Below are 16,044 nucleotides of genomic sequence, written 5' to 3' on the forward strand. Positions count from 1 at the left end.
ATTTGGCAATATTAACAACTACGTTTTACCACAATATGACAAAACACCCTTGTGTATACTCCTCAGAATTGTGAAATACTCACTCAAAGCAACACATTTGGTACAACTAAGAAGGAAGGTTCTGCCCCACACAGAGTCAGAGAACTGTCACCTGAAATAGATGATCTGTAATAAGGCAAGGTTTGTGCTCGTACATGCGCACCTGTGAGAGATAAGCGTTCTGGAAAATCACCTGGAGCTTGGGAGGCAGGCGTGCGGTTGAAGCGTCTCTGGGGATTGTGTAATACAGAGCAAGTCATTAAATAAGGGCTGGAGTTTGCCTGTCTGGCTCTGGCTAGTACCCAGTGCGCGTACGTGCACGCATGTGTGTGCATCGGTGTGTGTGTTAGAGTTTTTTGTATGTTTTCCCCTGTGGTGTGAGTGTTTATATTCGTAGACTTTTCCTTACGGACAGACGCATGAACACACACACACACACACACACACACACACACACACACACACACACACACACACACACATTCAAACACACAAACACAGACGCACAAAAACACACATCGGGCTAATAAACAAGTTACATCAGAGAGTACATCTGACGTGACGGGTGCTCTGTTTGGTCACAGTGCGATGGCCGGACTGAAAGGACTCTGTGTCTGGTGCCAGGCAAGTTTGTCAACCCCAAGTGTTTTGCCATTGCCACTACAAGCTGCCTGGCTGCTCCTGCCTGCTGTTTACGGCAGGTTTACCCGGGGGTGAATTTGTTCCTACAGCCTGTCAGTATAAACGACCTCCCTCCCATCTTTTTGAAGTGAAAATTCACAAAGAGAGCTCAAGTTTCCGCCCCGCCTCAGTCTCCAAACATGATACCCGCACAAGACGGTGGAAAAAGAGGAAGGTGTGTGACAGGCCGTCACGCTAATGAGAAATGGGATATCGGAGAAAGTGAGCAGCTAAAGAGATCTTCCTGCTGTGGAAAAAAAAGAAGAGAAAAAGAAAAAGAAAATGCATCAAAGGGAGCAAAGTTGTTGCTCGGGATTGGAGAGTTCATGTTTTTCTAGAAAACACTGGCTCTTCAGGGAGGGAAGTGCAGAGAATGGGTGCCTGGCTGGAGGAAGGGGAAGTGACCTCGGAGGAGCCCCTGGTGGTGCATTGTGCTACCCGGGGCTGTGGGCTGATTCAGAGCCCCGCGATGTGCGCTCCTCCCTGGGGTCTCCCTCCTGGACACTCCCCCGCCCCGCGGCTCTCCCTCCACAGCGCCACATCAGTGGAAACTATGAACAAGTCGCTCGTCTCACCCATGACCTTCACTCTTGACACACTGATGTGATCGTTGATCACAGGCACACACACGCACACACATACACACACACACTCACATATACACACTCTCTCCCCCTCGCTGTATTTCTCCAACACACACACTAGCACACACTCTATCACGCTATGATACACATGCGTGAAGGACGCGTTGTGTCCTTTTCCTTCATTCCTCTGCTCTGACTGTGGAAAGATAAATGCGAATCCCTTTTTTTTTTCCTTCAGCCTCCGCCTCTTGTTTAAACCTCTCTCTCTCTCTCGTCAGCTAAATATTTGCCAGAGCACTGAGACATTCCACTGTTCTTAACATGTTTCCTTCACTCACACACACACACACACACACACACACACACACACACACACACACACACACACACACACGTACAGGGACACACAAAAACATGTACACACACACACACACACACACACATGCACGCACGCACTGTACTACCAGATGGTAGCATGATCCTGTTTCTTGTCACTTCATGTTACGGCAGCCGTGCGGATGAGGGTGAATTCACACCTATAAAAACACATGATGGAAACGTACTCTCGACTGACACATGATGAGTCCATGACCTCCCTGTTGGGAGCAGTGAGTGTATCGCAGGACGGGAGTGGCTCTCTTCAAAACTAACTGAGGCAGACACCGTGCACTTAAATAGAACACTCACAACTAACAAAACTGCTCAAAGTGCTCATTATGTCGCCACGGGAAGGTAAACACTTGTTCTCCCCTGACCTGCTCACTCCTCATGGGCATCCTTTTTCAGAACAGCCCTGCTGAGATCTTCAGAGACAAATGCTCTGCCCGCCTCCTGTGATACCTGTAGGAGCGAAAGCACCCATGTGGCAAGCAGTGTCGTGCAGAAGTTTAGGGACGGTGTGAATTCGTACAGAAAGCGTGGAAAATATCTGCAAGGTGCTTTTCCATCCGTCACTTGGGCCTCTTCTATTCCTGTCACCTGGCAGGAAGGGAGACTAACCTAGGTCAGCACGCACGTCACTTCCAGAGGGCCATCCAAGCCTGTAAATGTTAAAGTTGTCTAAGCACTCTTTATTAATGGGAGTTAGAGCCTGTATGCCTGTCTGTGTGTCAATGCGGTGTGGCTGAATTTGTGTGTGTGCGTGTGTGTTAGAGGTTTTTGTTTATCTGTGATCAGGCATCTGGCCATTTACCGGCCAAGCACAAGGAATTGCCGCTCGTAAACTCAGTATTGCGGACTAAAAGGGGGCAAGATTCCTAAATATGGAAATGAAAAAGTTCCTCCTGGAGCGCTGCGTCAATCCAGCATGCATTCCGATGTGCCCTTCAAGGTCTAATCATGGAACCTGTTTGAGGGAATTGCTTTAGTCACAATAACAAGCTTGTTTATTTAGAGGTTGGCGTTCTGCAGCGATAGCTATCACAAACGTTGGTGCCCGTAAGTGACGCTATCTCCTCTTCTTCTTCTTTTTCTGTGGCCAGGGTGGAGTTCCAGAATAAATTCTACAAAGGACAGGGCTTCAAGTTCGTCCCCTTCTCCTTTGAGAGCATCCTGAACGGGCGCTTTGATGAATGAGGAGCCCTTGCCCTGGAGAATATCAACTGTCCCAGCAGACGTCTCTGCATGCTCCCCCAGCCAGTCGTCCTGTGGTGTAACCAGTGGAGCCTCTACTCTTGTGAAATGTGAAATGCGTTTGTGTGTGTGTGTGTGTGTGTGTGTGTGTGTGTGTTTGTGTGTGTGTGTGTGTGTGTGTGAGAGAGTGTGGGTGTGTGGGTGTGTGAGTGTGGGTTGTGCATGCTCTCTGTAGTTCTAAGTTGTTCACTGTAACCCTTGACCTGCAGACACACTGCTGTCAGCCATTTTGTCAGTGTACTGTGATCTCTCCTACTGATCCCTCCCTCATAGATGCACATGCTGGACAGTGTGTGGTGAAATAGTTGGCAGGGGATTTAAATCTCAAGCAGGCATGCAGGGAAAAATGTATAGTTCTAACATGACCCTGGCCAGGGTTGAGCCACCACAGAAAATACCAAGGATGCTTCAGAAGGGTTCAGATAATTCCTCACTCCCACAATCATTGACTCAGTAATTCACCCATCGGATGCCATGGCTGTGGGATCCACCATCTTGAAAGGCCAGACAGGGTGTGGTACAGCACCTCACTAGTCTGCTCACTTAAGGCTAGCGTTAGCCTTGGCACAGGGGGGGATCATGTTGTTCTGGAACCATGCAGTGCTTTGGTCCTGGTCTTCCCCGATCTGAGCTGTGGAAAACCGGGTGATTCATTCGACTGTAAGGGACAACAGATGGATCGGAAGAGGCTGAGTCAGAATGCTAGTAGACGGATGAGGCAATCCAGTCTGTGGAGGTGTGCCACCAGTGTCTATCCTTTGACACCAAACCGAGGGGGAAAGAGTGGCCTGTAACATGTATGGGATGACAGGGATTCCCCCTGATTCTGTTTTTCCTGTTGCTCTTTGCCATTGTCATTCTTCACAGGCTGTTACTGTTGGACAGATGAACAGCTGAGAGGGGGGAAATGAAAGCAGATGTTTCCTTTGTCAAAGGTATTACCTAATTGCAATGGAGTGTGGTGCCTGCGCATGTCTGTGAGAGGATCTAGATTACATGATGTGTTGGGGCAGGATAGCTGGCAGGATTGCAGTAATGCACACCTGCCTAATTCTGAAAGGAGCAAGCCTGACTTGTAGCTGTTTTCTAAAAGACCCGCAATGCCGTTCAGATTGCAAAGACATTTTTTTTTATAACATCGCCCTCTAGTGAGCTCTTTCGGCACAGACATGATATTCCAGACAGCGGCTTAGTCTGGGCGGAATCCGGGCCAGATCAGGGCCAGATCCGGCGCAGAGGCAGACGCTCTTTAGCCCTGCTAGCTAGTCTCTCTGCCAAATCCGGACCCCCAGTGGTTATGCAACTTAAAATAATGATACATGGGGCAATGTTTTGAGCAATGGTGCCAGGCAATCACAGAACTGGTTCCTAGTGTTCCAGTTGGATGATTGCAAAAAGTTGCCCACGGCTGATTAAAGTTCAGTATTAGTGGTAAAGTGTGCCAACAATATTCTCAGCAGCATTGCTCATACAGTTGCCCTGACGATCATCCCCTTTAGATGTGGTGGAAACAGATAAACATATTGCACAATACAGCAGATAATGATGAAGTGTGCATACCAGAGTCATTTACTTCACAAACACATATTGCAATGAAGAGAGACTCATCTCACCCCATCATATCGAGCACGCAACACTGCACACATTATCCCGATTGTGCAATAGCCCTGAATATCACAAATATTCCACGGAGAGTCAGGAGATGGTGTTCCATCACAAATTGTTGTGCTGTACACCTAGATAGGAAATTGTGGTTTGCTGTGGTTTTGTGCCGTTGTCAATAAAAACACATATCTCTTTGTGTGAACTCGTGTGGTAGGCCTCAGTCTGCTGAGTCATGATAAATATGGTTGTATTTCAAGTCATCGCTAACATGGAAGTGGGTTTTTGTCACTGTTGTTACAGCAGATGTGTGTGTGTGTGTGTGTGTGTCGTTCCCAGTGGGGGCCCCCCTTTAAATGGAAGATATTGTGACTATTCTGACGCTGGTCTCCACTCTGTTGTATGGTGTGTGTGTTGCTCTGCCCTTGTGAATCACAAAGTGTTTGTGAACCTTCTCAATAAAGTACAACTGCTGGGACAGTATTTGGCTCCGTTCCTTTCTCCTCAAGCCACTGTGGCACTGTCATAATTCACATTCACAATACAAAACAATCATTATGGTTAACGAGCGCCTCATCGAATCAATCTTACGGTGCAAATAGATGTTGAGATCATCATCAGTGAATGTGGGGGACTTCTGTGTTGCATGTTGGAGAACAGAAATATAGAATAGAATAAAGAATTAGAAATATAGAATAGAATATGAGCTCAAGAAGTAGACACACTAGTATGCATCAAACTGTGACATTCCAACTGAATGTCTGGCTAATTTCCAATATTCTGGAAATATCATCAGAAGTCCTGCTGTCATTGTCCCTCCAGTGTTCTGGAATTGGCTTGGTGAGTTTAGTGAATACACCCCGTGGCTTCCTGTAACCTGAATCAAACCTGGTTCCTCTCTGTGGCCGGACGAAGTCTCTCCGTCCCTTTGGACAAGACCACAGGAACTGATAACAGCACCCCTGTTGTTCTGGTGTTGTGTCTGAGAGGCCACGGTGAAAATGGACAGAGGTGACAAGACTGCAAATTGTACTGCGCACGGCTATATCTTTTTGACACAGGAAGGGAAGTCGTGATCCAGTATCAGCTCTGGTGTTGGAGTCCGGTGCGGTTCATAGATAGTGAGTTGTGCTGTGTTGTTTTGTTGTAATACCTTCCGTTGTACTGATTTCCACTGGGAGGTGAAGCACAAGCTCCATTGTGTGAGGGGGGAACACTGGGAACAACCCAGTCCTTTACTCTCTCTGGGGACTGAGACTCGCTGCCAATTACACCTAAACAATCATGCATGCATGCATACACACCACACACACACACACACACACACACACACACACACACACACACACACACACACACACACACACACACACACACACACACACACACACACGCACACATGCATTCCAATTCCCACCACCCACTAAACACAGGGGAGGATGCAACATGTGCCTGAAGGATTGATGAGAACTCCAGGCTCAGTATCTGTCTGTTTCATGTCCTCTGATGTGTTTATGCTCTTAGATGGTACTATAGGTCAACTGGTAGAGAAATGCTTGAACAAAGGTGCGAACAACACAGAGGTTATGTATTCAGTACCCAGGGAGCACACATACTAATGAAAATGTACTATATCTGCAAGGAACTAAAAGAGAATATAAACTATAAACTCTCTTATAATGGCTGTCACTTAATGTTTCCTGTGTGTGGTGAATGATGTAATCTGTAGCTAAGTAATTGTTAACTCCTTCTCACCCGTTGAACCTATGCACCCACAATCTCAAATGGACCAGCAAATGAGGATATCCCTAGTACTGTAATTTACCTTCCTGTCGCCCAGCAAATACAAACACACACACAAGCACTCTGCCTGGCAGTAGGAGGGAGGGTTACCCTGTTCTACATCTTACCTAAACACAACACAAATTCCTGTGCAGGTCGGTGCAAGTCCCAGCCCACTCAAAACTGGAAATCCTTTTTTCCTGAACAATTTAATGAAAAACAGATTCTAGTTTAAGGGCATGACTGTAAAAACAAATTAATATCTCTCTTATCTCTCTCTCTGTCTCAGTTTTGTGAACAAAGGATCCAGGAATAAACTTGACAATAACCATTTACAGGTGAAGAGTGCTGCATAGATTGGATTAGCAAAGAAAAGACATTTGATTTTTAAAGCCAGCCATACTGAGTCCACTGACATATAGCTAGCATATACCTAGTTTCATCACTTATATCTATACTGAACATACATTTTGAGATGTAAAATCTGTAAAATACAGTGTGAACATGGCCTTTGACAACTATTGTCCTTCATTTATACAAGGTTAAAGCTCGCTGTCATATTAAGGAGTAGGGCTCACTCTGCTGGAAATAGTTGCAGTTTCTCCTCAGGAGGCCTAGAGACAAGGATACTGGACCTTCCAGACTATGGACATAAGGCGATGTTAAGGCTGGTGTGTCTTTAACTTAGACTAGGAATAGAACACATCTGTGTGAAGATAGGTGGATAGACTAGGGTACGATTTTAATTTGGTCACATGTTCAGTCTTGAAGTTGTTAGCTTGCATTTTGTTAGATGTACGCACTGGCAGATGATGCTTACGCATTAGCTTTTTGCTCGTGCATTGTTGTTGACAAGCAATGCCAAGAATATATTCAAAAATATCTCAAGACCTAATTAACAAAACCCCCTCTCCTGCTTTGACTACTCATAGATGACTGGTGATTAGTGTATTTTCTATGAAAGATGGACAGACGTCAGTTTTTGGTTTATCTTGTCAACCACACATTCTGTAACATGCCTGTCAGCACCTCTGATTAAGATTAATGATAATGAATATAGTTAATATTATGAATAATTCATATAATATAAATAATATATTAATTCATAGATCATTATTGAATGAATTATTTTTAAACAAGTGTATATATAAATTTTTTATGGTCCTAGCAGACAGATTGAATGTGTATCATAAACTGTAAATCTACAGTGTTGTGTAGAGACGTTTTTGATGAAAGTTGAAAGTTGTCTTTTTCCCTTCCTCAAATATCTTTCATCTACATGTATCTTTACATTTTAGCTGACAACTTCAGGCAGTATACTTGTTTAAGTGTTTTACGATAATATGTGTCCCTTACATTGCTCAGTGTGCTACACACTGGGTTAGCAATGCAGGGGCTTGGGTTTAATCCTTGACTCTGGCCTGAAATAGTTAATACTATGCAACAATTGCACTGCACAAATACATGCGGCATGTATACATGATACACAAAAATCCCATGATACATACAAGATGGTATATACATGAATCATGATACATATATAAGAGTGGATACAAATGGAGAGGGCCTGCCTTCAAAGTATTGGTTGTGGAAATGCTTAGTGGCAAACCAGTGGCCTCATAAGGTCACTATTATAAGGATAAGCAGAAAATGATGTCAGTGATGGCCTGTATTTATATTGCAAGTAAATAGGCTGGCACACAGTATCATAAGCAGAGTAGAATTTGTAGTCCTTTTTAGTCTGATATTCTGTATACTAACTTGTCTCTGTTCTCTCCTCCCATGTAGTAGGACCTTTGCCTGCAAATGCTGATGGTTGTGCTAACATTTTTTGCCATCACCATAACAGAAGAAACGATGCACTGCCAATTATCTAAACATCAAGTTCATTATACTATGGCATGCCACAGGCTATCCAGGGTAACCTGGCGGCCCCCTCAGGGGCATGTGGGGTCACAAATCCCTTCTGAATCACAGAAGTTTAATTTCTTCACTCTAAGGATCAGCCACATTGCTCCACAAGTTTGAGAATTACAGTTTTCTGCATTGGTCTGAGGACACTTATGGTTTCATTTCATTATGGGAAACCTCCATAAACACACAGTATGCTTACAATATGACTTTAAGTACAAGTAAGGTCAATTTTATCACCATAAGCACTAACATCTTTCAAACTCTACAGAGTAGTCCAGGACCCATTAGAGCTAATGCAACATAAAGCACAAGGACCCATGAAGCAGGTAAATGACCATTTGAATATTGAAGGGAGGGTCCAAGAAAAGATCATAATACATTACATTGGTTTAAAACAGCAGAAATACATTTTGGTCTAAAACTTCCTAACTACCTTAAAAGCATGCAAACCCCCCACAAACACTATCATCAGCACAGATGCCACTGATAAATGCTTGTTAGCATGCTAAATGGTGTCCTTTGGTGATAGAGTTCTGCAGTGGGGGGGGAAACGTTTCTTATATTTCTGAGTGGTGGTCCATCTTGGACCACAGAACTATGTGGCATAGTCTGGGCGGCTAGTGGAAACAACAGGTGTGTTTATCTGTTCTTTATATAACTATATGTGATAAAAAATGAATTATGAAGGTTATGCCAAAACTAGTTGCCTACAAATACATACCTTAAACGTGGCAACATTGGTGCATATACTGTTGCCTTAATTGTTTTTATATTCTGGCTTACAGGTAAGCGCCACCAGGTGGCAGCAACGGTTGGTGATGTAGCTGTCGGTTTCAGTATACAGAAAGTTTGTCTAGTCTTTCCTTACGAGATATGGTGAGTAGCCACACATAATAATAACCAGTGCAGGCATATACATTTTTCATTGGGGCGGATGCAACGACATTGCATAAATGTGATATTTACATAATACAATACTAATTACTATAAACTTAATTTGTAAATCCCCTTTCATGCCAAATAAATATATAATAGAAAACATCAAAACTGTTGCATAGACACGTCATTTTATACATAGACTCGTGAGCAGGTCATCATGAATGGTGTAAGTATAATGAAAGCACAGTGGTTCGATTAGACCTATAGTGTAGTCTAGTGAAGTGTATGTAGTGACGTGGACCTATTTCTTCATATGGAGATTAAAAAAGCCTTGGGGTACAGGACCTATTTAGTCAGAGACACCTGTAATATATAAAAATCTTTGCATTCTTTACCAGACAGCCGCGGGAAGAAAGGTATGTTCATCCCCATTATAGTGTATTTCTTTTGCATGTTGTGCAGTAGGCTAAAAGAACAGGCCTACAGACAGTTTCGTGAAGCGTTTTATCAAGTTGTAAACTAGTTTAGCCCAAATTATACTAATTGGACTCTCACTTGCACATCATGTGAGCAACTGATACTACTTAGTTTGTTTCAATTGGGAACGTTTTATTGGTTCTGCCTGAAAGGGCTGTGGGTAGGCGTATTCTGATTGGATGTTTGTGTGAGAACTCATGAGTTGCTTCCTGTTTCCCACCACGGATCTAACGCGTTTCTCTTTAGAGAAGTTGTATTTTGGTTTCGTATAATTATTTTAATTGGCATATACTAAGATAGTTATAACAAAATGAAAACCAAATGTGGATGTTTTGCACCTTTCGTCTTGCTAGTTATCGCGTCACTTCTTTATCTAGGCGATTGTGAATACCATACTTTATCGCATCTCAAACCTCAAGCCTCAGATAAGACGCAGGCAAAAGCTGTGGTTGAACTCCTGAAACGTGTTCTTGGTGGTAGATCCAGAGAATTCATTGTGTTGGTCAACAGAACGTTTTCTAACGACACTCTGGACGTTTGTGAACTCCGGTCAGCGAAAAATAACAAGATCGTAGCTATTGGAAGCACGGGGGTGGCCGTGACTACTGGGATATATAATTATTTGAAGTATTTCTGTAATTGTCACATATCTTGGTCAGGGAATCAGTTGAACGTTCCTCGTCCACTGCCTACTCTTACCGGCGTCTTGCGTATCAGTACCCAGCACAGGTGAGTGTGCCTATTGTCTGTTTCTGTCTTCGCATATTGACAGTTTATCCAGGCAGTGCCTACTGTTTATTTTGATTGCCAAAGTTCAACAAAACCACAAGTCAAACATCTTCTGTCCGTGCATAGGAATGTAACTAATGACAAGGGAAGTCTCATCATCGCATCATGGAACGAAACATAAAACAAAAGTTGCCTAGCCCGCAGTGAAGGCTTGGAATTATTAGTTGATTGAGATGGGGTTGCATATTGTGACTGGATCAGTCTTCAACTCGTCTCTCAAATGGCACACTGAAACGCCACAGTAGCCAACTTTGAAGTAGTGTTACGCATGCCTGCACACATTGTTAGATGCCATCAATGAAAATATAGTTACCGCACCAGGCAGCAGTGCTATGTGGGCTATTCAGGCATGGTGTGGTTGTGCAGAACATCCCACCATGGTGGTCTAGAAATTGTTTATGTAACTGTCAGATTATGTAGCCTAGGTTACTTATTTGGGCAGAACTCACAAGTTGTTTTGAAAGCTCCAGCCGGCCACAACCTAATTTTAGTTTGACAGTCAAGTTATTGTAGCAGTCATCTGATTGGATATTGTTGCCACTTTGGTAGGACTAGTCTAGTGGTTTTAATATACCTGGTCAGTTCTTAGCCCTGCAGAAACATGGTCTGCAACATCAGCTCAACGTAATAGGCTACAGTTAATGTAACCTATAGTCTATTTTACATTTTTTCTTCTTCAGTACACTGAAACAAATTTGGCGTCAAATTCCCTAGTAGAGTGGGCTTCTTGCCAGCTTTGCATTTTTGTTTGTGAATCCCAATTTGATCCTTGAACTGTGCCAGCCAGGCTCCATGCCAAAGCATTGGCTGTTATTTGTAGCATCGTGGAGAGTGTTCAGATATAGCATAGCTAGGGGCAAAACGGGCTTGAGGTCCTTGTTTTGTTCGAGTGGCGGCCCGTGAAAGTAGCACATTGTTTGTGTTCAATTCTGACATGGTACGCTTGAAGCGGTTGGGACCCTTAACCTTTCTTAATTGACCCCAGTGGCTCGTCATTGCGTTCTCTAGCTTGTCTGTGCTTTCATGGATTCATTGCAGTCAGGTGCAGAGGAGGGTTCTTTACTACATGGCCTACTGAGAATTATAAAGGTGATGTGTCTGTTGCCTAACAATTGTCAGTTGTTCTGATGGTGATCTTCTCAATTAGAAATGGTTTGGCTCAGCTCAAGCTAAATACCATAGACATTGCCTCTGGAAGAAAGCAAATTCTCCTATTTTTCTCATTGTTTCCAGATTTAGGTACTATCAGAATGTGTGCACCCAGAGTTACTCAAGTGTGTGGTGGGATTGGCCACGATGGCAGAGGGAGATCGACTGGATGGCACTCAATGGTATTAACATGCCTTTAGCATATACGGGGCAAGAAGCCCTGTGGCAAGAGGTAATGGATCTAAGGTATATGTGTTGTTTATAGTGGTCCTGTAATGCCATCATATGGTTTAATTACTTCTGAATACGTTAGAATGCATTTTGCAGACCACTCTTTCAAATTATATATAGTTTTGTCCTTATGTGTCAGGTGTACCTGTCCCTTGGCCTGAACCAGACTGAGATGGATCAGTTTTTCACTGGTCCAGCATTCCTGGCCTGGAATCGCATGGGCAACTTGTTCCAATGGGGTGGCCCACTTCCCCAGTCTTGGCATGTCAAGCAACTTCATCTACAGGTTTGAAACGCTTCAGGAAATAATTGATCAACAATGCATTACCCAATAGTGTCTAAGTTTAAAAAAATATTTGTCTTCTTCGTTAAGCTTGTGTTTTTCCCTGGAGAAAATTGATTGTCCTCCAAAACTTGATTATTTAAGACAATACACTTGATCTGATCAACATTTTATTAACTGATTCTATTTTTGCTTATACTACTAATCTGAACAGTTTAAAATTTTGGATCGGATGAGGGCTCTTGGAATGATTCCTGTTTTGCCAGCCTTCTCTGGGATTGTGCCTCCAGGAATCACCAGGTAATTTTTAAATGCCCACTGTGGGGATGGATGTGCAAATAAGTTCAGCACTTTCATGTTAAAATACCAACTGATTTGGGTGGTAATGGTATAACTGTAGTAGGCCTTATGACCTTTTCTGACTTTTCTGCAGACTTTATCCGAAAGCAAACGTGACGAAGCTGAATCCATGGAGCCATTTCAACTGCACCTACTCCTGCGCCTACCTGCTGGATCCACGGGACCCCCTTTTCCAGAGGATTGGGGGGCTTTTCCTGTCCCAAATGGTGGAGCAGTTTGGGACTGACCACATCTACGGAGCAGACACCTTTAACGAGATGACGCCCTCTTCTTCTGAACCTGCATACCTGTCCTCTGTCAGTAACGCAGTCTTCACCACCATGACCTCAGGTAATCATGGTCATCTAGGTAGACAAATCATTTTAGTAGCTGTAACCAAGTTAACTTATTTCTTTGATTTAAAAATCACATCTCACCCCCCTTCCCATCTCCTCTTCCACCATTTATCCCCCAAATAGATTTACATTCCACCATTTATCCCCCAAACAGATTTACATTCCACCATTTATCCCCCAAACAGATTTACATTCCACCATTTATCCCCCAAACAGATCCACTCACTTATACCATATATAAGCTGCAGAGAACCCCAGCTAGATTGGTGGATACCTCTTTTTAGACTTCATCTGAGGCCGCCTGAGACATTTTTCGGTGGTCACTGGTTGGTGGACCCCAAACAGCAGCCTCAGAAACTTATTTCCAGACTACAATCCCCACATAAACCCAAGATGGCAGAGGCGCTTCTGCTTGGAGTTCATGTAACAGTTAGTCAACTGTTGTTCATCAATCCAGTCAGTGGTGACGCAAAGTTGGCTAATGTACTATGCTAACAACTAAGAGTGTGTGTAGTTATTGGCTCTGCTGCTCCTATTTTTCACTAGTTATTTTTATTAGCCTCTTGATGTCATCGTGTCATAAGTCTTCCTGTCTCTGCTTTAGCAGTTGCTGTAGCTATGACATGTCTGATTAATAATTGCCAGGGCTGAGCACAATCCAGCTTGTCTTTGAGGCACAAACAGCTTCACAGACATTGTGTCTGTAATCCTCTCTTTCTCTCTTCTCTGCAGTGGACCCACAAGCAGTCTGGTTGATGCAAGGCTGGTTGTTTGTTTCTGACACAGCGTTTTGGAGGCCAGCCCAGGTCAAAGCGCTGCTGCACGGTGTCCCTCTGGGGAGAATGATTGTGCTGGACCTGTTTGCTGAGTCACTGCCAGCCTTCTCCTTCACACAGTCCTTTTATGGACAGCCCTTCATTTGGTGTATGCTGCACAACTTTGGTGGGAACAATGGCATGTTCGGCACAGTGCAGCAGGTCAACTTGGGACCCTTTGAGGCGCTGCGCTTCCCCAACTCCACGCTGGTCGGACTTGGCATGGCACCAGAGGGCATCGAGCAGAATCCTGTGGTATACGAGCTGATTAGCGAGCTCGCCTGGCGGAAGGAACCCGTTAACCTGCTCAAGTGGGTGTCTCTGTATGCAGCCCGTCGCTATGGCAACATGGGCGAGCGGTTGGGTGCTGCGTGGCGGCTGCTGTTCCGAAGCGTGTACAACTGTACCGTGGCAGGATACAAGAACCACAATCACAGCCCACTGGTGCGCCGGCCATCACTACACATGAAGACCGACATATGGTACGACCCTGCTCACCTCTACGAGGCGTGGCGGCTGCTCTTTGAGGCAGCCCCAACGCTGATGGCTACCGAGACCTTCCGTTATGACCTGGTGGACGTCACGCGACAAGCCCTCCAGCTGCTTACCACAGAATTCTATCGGGAGATCCGCGACGCCTTTCAGGCGCAGAAGCTTCCAGAGCTTTTAAATGCAGGTGGTGTACTCATGTATGATCTGTTGCCTGAGCTCGACCGCCTCCTGTCCAGTAACTACCACTTCTTACTCGGGGTGTGGCTGGACAATGCACGCTCTATGGGATTAAATGAGAGGGAGGCTCAGCTGTATGATATCAATGCGAGGAACCAGCTCACACTCTGGGGACCAGAGGGTAACATCCTGGACTATGCCAACAAGGAGTGGGGTGGACTCATGGAGGACTACTACTCCCAGAGGTGGGGGCTGTTTGTCAACACACTGGTGGAATGTTTGGACCGAGGCAGACCCTTCAGACAAGATTCCTTCAACCAAGAAGTATTTCAAATAGAGAAAGGATTTGTTTATAATGAGCGGAAATACCCCTTTAAACCACTTGGCAATACTTATGACATTGCAAGAAGGATCTTCCTGAAATACTACCCTCAAGCACTTAAGAGGTTAACGTGAACCAACCAACCAACTGCAGTGTCTTAGGTAATTAATTGTACCTCCAATGACCATTACTTCTTAAGGAGTATAAAACACAACTAAAGCCATTTCAATGGATTTTTTATTTTCATTTTTTTTTTTTTTTTATACCACAAAATGTATATGGAACACTGGGAAATATCAGCTGCTATCCAGGATAGACATTGACAGCATTTGGGTAAACTTTCAGTGTTATCTGATAACTTTTGTTGCCATGAATGGCTAAAAGTGTTCACACATATTTGGGTGGAATGAGACTTCTGAGACCTCTGTAATATGATGACATTTTAGCTGTATACACCAATGTCTGGTAGACATCTTGGCCTGGTTTTATTCTGTTGTAATAGACAGTGGGAGTAACACCTCAGAGGCCTTTAATACTTTTATATATATTTTCTGTCTTAACCTAGGGCTGAACATCACTTTATTCATTCTGTTTCCTACAGGGAATTGACTGACTGTACTTGTGAGACAAGTAGATATGCTAAAAATAACTCTAAATATAATTTTTTTGAGAAAGGATTGAACCTCCTTGTTACAGCTTCAAGAGTGTCTCTGAAGATCAGACTGGACCTGCACAGGTTCATACCTTTTAATTCAGGGGACTGTTGAGCAAGTTTTTATTCAAACTGCAGTATCATAAAAATGTACTGTACAACTGGAAACTGTAAATACTGTACAAACATTGATTTGACAGAATTTAAGTAATTCATTTTAAATAATTGTTGTCCATTGCATGTGCACCACGGGACTAAAATGACAACCATGCCTGTTAGCTCTTACACCAGATATACAGTGACTAGTCTATGAAAATCTATTTCATATGGCCAAGTTTGGGGAGTGTTCTGTAAACTCACTCAGTGTTTACTGCCTGGAAAATGTATCTTTTGACGAACTTTGAAATGTTTTTACTCCGTGGTACACAATATTTCAATTGCAGCCATTAATTGGCTAGTCTGGTGTGTATTTATATGTGTGTGTGGCTGTTTCTGTACATATTTGAACCGCTGTAATTCCCCAAACCTTAATTACTGACCAGTCAAAACAGTGATAGGTTTACAACGTATTACATTGTGAATATGAATAGTAATTGAGAACAAAATGCTATTTTTTATATTTTGTCAAATAAAGCCATACTTTTCATACTGTCCATGCCTGTCTGTTTTTTGTGTGATGTTGGGCTACACCACAACCACTTTGCTGTGATCATGACTATGTAACATCATTACTTTTCATCATACTGCTTTTACTTCACCATATTTCACCTGTTCTCTTTATGCAAACTTATTACAATAGGCCAAGTCACATTTGGGTCAGTGGGAACAGCACGATGGTTGCAGGGAGCT

The 16,044-nt window shown here is 43.7% G+C and overlaps 2 protein-coding genes across 3 annotated transcripts in view; both read left to right on the top strand.

The window, feature by feature from the left end:
- The window catches only part of atp6v0a1b (ATPase H+ transporting V0 subunit a1b), a 21,586-nt gene extending 16,565 nt beyond the window's left edge, over nucleotides 1-5,021 (top strand). For both annotated transcript variants that reach the window (XM_031561058.1, XM_031561059.1), the window contains exon 22: nucleotides 2,786-5,021. In XM_031561058.1, coding sequence (XP_031416918.1) covers nucleotides 2,786-2,879 — 94 coding nt within the window. In that variant the 3' untranslated portion in view covers nucleotides 2,880-5,021. The remainder of the gene's footprint in view (nucleotides 1-2,785) is intronic.
- A 4,716-nt stretch (nucleotides 5,022-9,737) lies between these two features.
- naglu (N-acetylglucosaminidase, alpha) lies at nucleotides 9,738-15,848 on the top strand. Its single transcript, XM_012833376.3, has 6 exons — nucleotides 9,738-10,319; nucleotides 11,613-11,760; nucleotides 11,899-12,045; nucleotides 12,257-12,342; nucleotides 12,476-12,732; nucleotides 13,470-15,848. The coding sequence occupies exons 1-6, from the start codon at nucleotides 9,901-9,903 to the stop codon at nucleotides 14,675-14,677; spliced, it is 2,265 nt and encodes a 754-aa protein (XP_012688830.2). The 5' UTR covers nucleotides 9,738-9,900; the 3' UTR covers nucleotides 14,678-15,848.
- The last annotated feature ends 196 nt before the right edge of the window (nucleotides 15,849-16,044 follow it).

Source organism: Clupea harengus, chromosome 23 (assembly GCF_900700415.2).
Source record: "Clupea harengus chromosome 23, Ch_v2.0.2, whole genome shotgun sequence".
Classification (NCBI taxonomy): Eukaryota; Metazoa; Chordata; class Actinopteri; order Clupeiformes; family Clupeidae; genus Clupea; species Clupea harengus.